At 37.5% G+C, this 1,917-nt stretch overlaps 1 protein-coding gene across 1 annotated transcript in view; it reads left to right on the top strand.

Annotated features, from left to right (window-relative positions):
• Positions 1 to 1,578: 1,578 nt before the first annotated feature.
• LOC105272972 (uncharacterized) overlaps positions 1,579 to 1,917 on the top strand; it is a gene marked incomplete in the record, with an annotated part of 2,719 nt that continues 2,380 nt past the window's right edge. The window contains 1 exon segment of the mRNA XM_011315201.1: positions 1,579 to 1,917. Coding sequence (XP_011313503.1) covers positions 1,601 to 1,917 — 317 coding nt within the window.

Genomic DNA, 1,917 nt, shown 5'->3' with positions numbered 1-1,917 from the left:
AAGAAGCTAATTCTATTTACTGAATACAAATTTTTACGTCTCTCAATGAAGACATCGTGAGAAGTGCTAACAGCAATTGAGAAATATTAAAAGGTTGCATTTTACCAGGAGATTTGCAACTCGAAGAAAGTATTAAAAATACTGGCAATGAGTAGTGAAACTAGTTCTCAACATTATTTATGCTTGATCAGTAGATGTATTATTCCACCAGCTCGTACTGGGTAAAAGTAATCTTTTTTTTTCGAAATAGCATTCATTCATTGAAATTTCTTGAGGTTAATGGACAGCGATGGCAGGGAAAAAATTCATCATCAAAATGTCGAAACAGCATTCGCTCTGATTGAATTACCATGGAAGTATCCTTTAATCCTTTTTTATTATCCGTGACGAAAAAAAAGGGAAGAGCGGGGGAGACGGCGATACCAAAAGATCGAATCACTCGTAAATCTACGGGTAACGGTGTGATCGCATAACGGCGTCGCGGATGCGACGTTTTACGACTCTATTTTCGATGCAACGGCGGGAGGAACTTTACGCGCTGAATATGCTAAAATGGGAGAGAACTGGTGAAAAAGTCTCGTAGTTGAGAGAGAATTTCCTCGAGATGCAAATACTGAAGCCATCGGGCCTCAACCATCGGTCTAATGATGGTCCGAATATATACCGCGAGAAGGCGCAAATCGCTTGGACCAATTTCATTCTTTTTTATTCAGCCACTTTTTTTTTCACTGAATTTTTTTTCATTCTCTCTCTCTCTCTCTCTCGTTTCTCCGTCTCTGCTCTTCGTCGAACTGAAAATTCTCAAACGTTCAGATATATACCGAAGCAACCATTCGAATGCAAAGCGAGTCGTATCACTTTGCCATGGGTTTAGAGGCAAATGGAATTCGCTGCTCTCTCTCCAGCGAATCATCCCTCGACGTACATTCACACGACTATTTTCCCTCCTCCCTAAAACCATTCAGTGTCGGGTATTGCATGAATAATGAACGACTTGCCATGAGAACGTGTAACAAATATTCGGAATTCATTTTTGATTAAATTTTTATGTAAACGTACAGAAAATTTTCGACTGATTTCAACAATTATACAATGAACATTGAACACAATACTTACCAATGATTATTGCTTATCGAGAAATATTCTTCGAAAACATACCTGCCAGCCTAATCGGCTTGTGATTCGTATTAATTCATATTAGATCTAGAACTAGTTTAAGAATGGTCTTCGTATCACACTACAAAAGGCAATAAGTGACACGATATAAATTGATGAATTATTGTCTGATCAACACTATATATCAGGTTGATAATTGCCGTTAAAAGAATAAATACATGAATTTTTCCTCATGACTGGTTAATGAGAAATTCATCATAACCCATTCGATAGTTCGTATCATATCGGCAAGGTCCATCTTTATGGCCTACATTTTTATATCGTCTTCCACTCATAAAATGTGTAGAGGAATAATGACTGCATTAAACAGTAAATAAAAAAAATGATATAAATCGATTTTCATGGATTACGCATTATATAAATATGGGCATTAATGAAACGATGGTTCGTCTCCATTTGATTGTGCAAATAAGAGCTGGACAAGATGTTGTTATTACGGCTCGTATTGATTGTGCCGTTTGTGCAAGTGGCACCATTTATGATGCCAAGTCTGAGTGACTTGTGGAAACTTGCGAAATTTGGATATGAAGTAGGAAGTAAAATAAAGGCTGGCTATGATATGTATGAATCATTCATGGACGATACCAGCGAGAGAATAGATAAAATATTGGAGCAGGTGGCTGAGATCTCAAATAAGATTGATGGATTCGAATCACGACTCGATCAGAGATTAGACGCTATAGTGGAAACTCTGGTCTCCAGAATAACACTTGTCCAGAAACTTGACACGACATTCTTGGA

This window comes from Fopius arisanus, unplaced genomic scaffold (genome assembly GCF_000806365.1).
Source record: "Fopius arisanus strain USDA-PBARC FA_bdor unplaced genomic scaffold, ASM80636v1 scaffold00514, whole genome shotgun sequence".
NCBI lineage: Eukaryota > Metazoa > Arthropoda > Insecta > Hymenoptera > Braconidae > Fopius > Fopius arisanus.
Note: the sequence above shows the minus strand (reverse complement) of the source record. Positions and strands in the feature narration are given on the sequence as shown.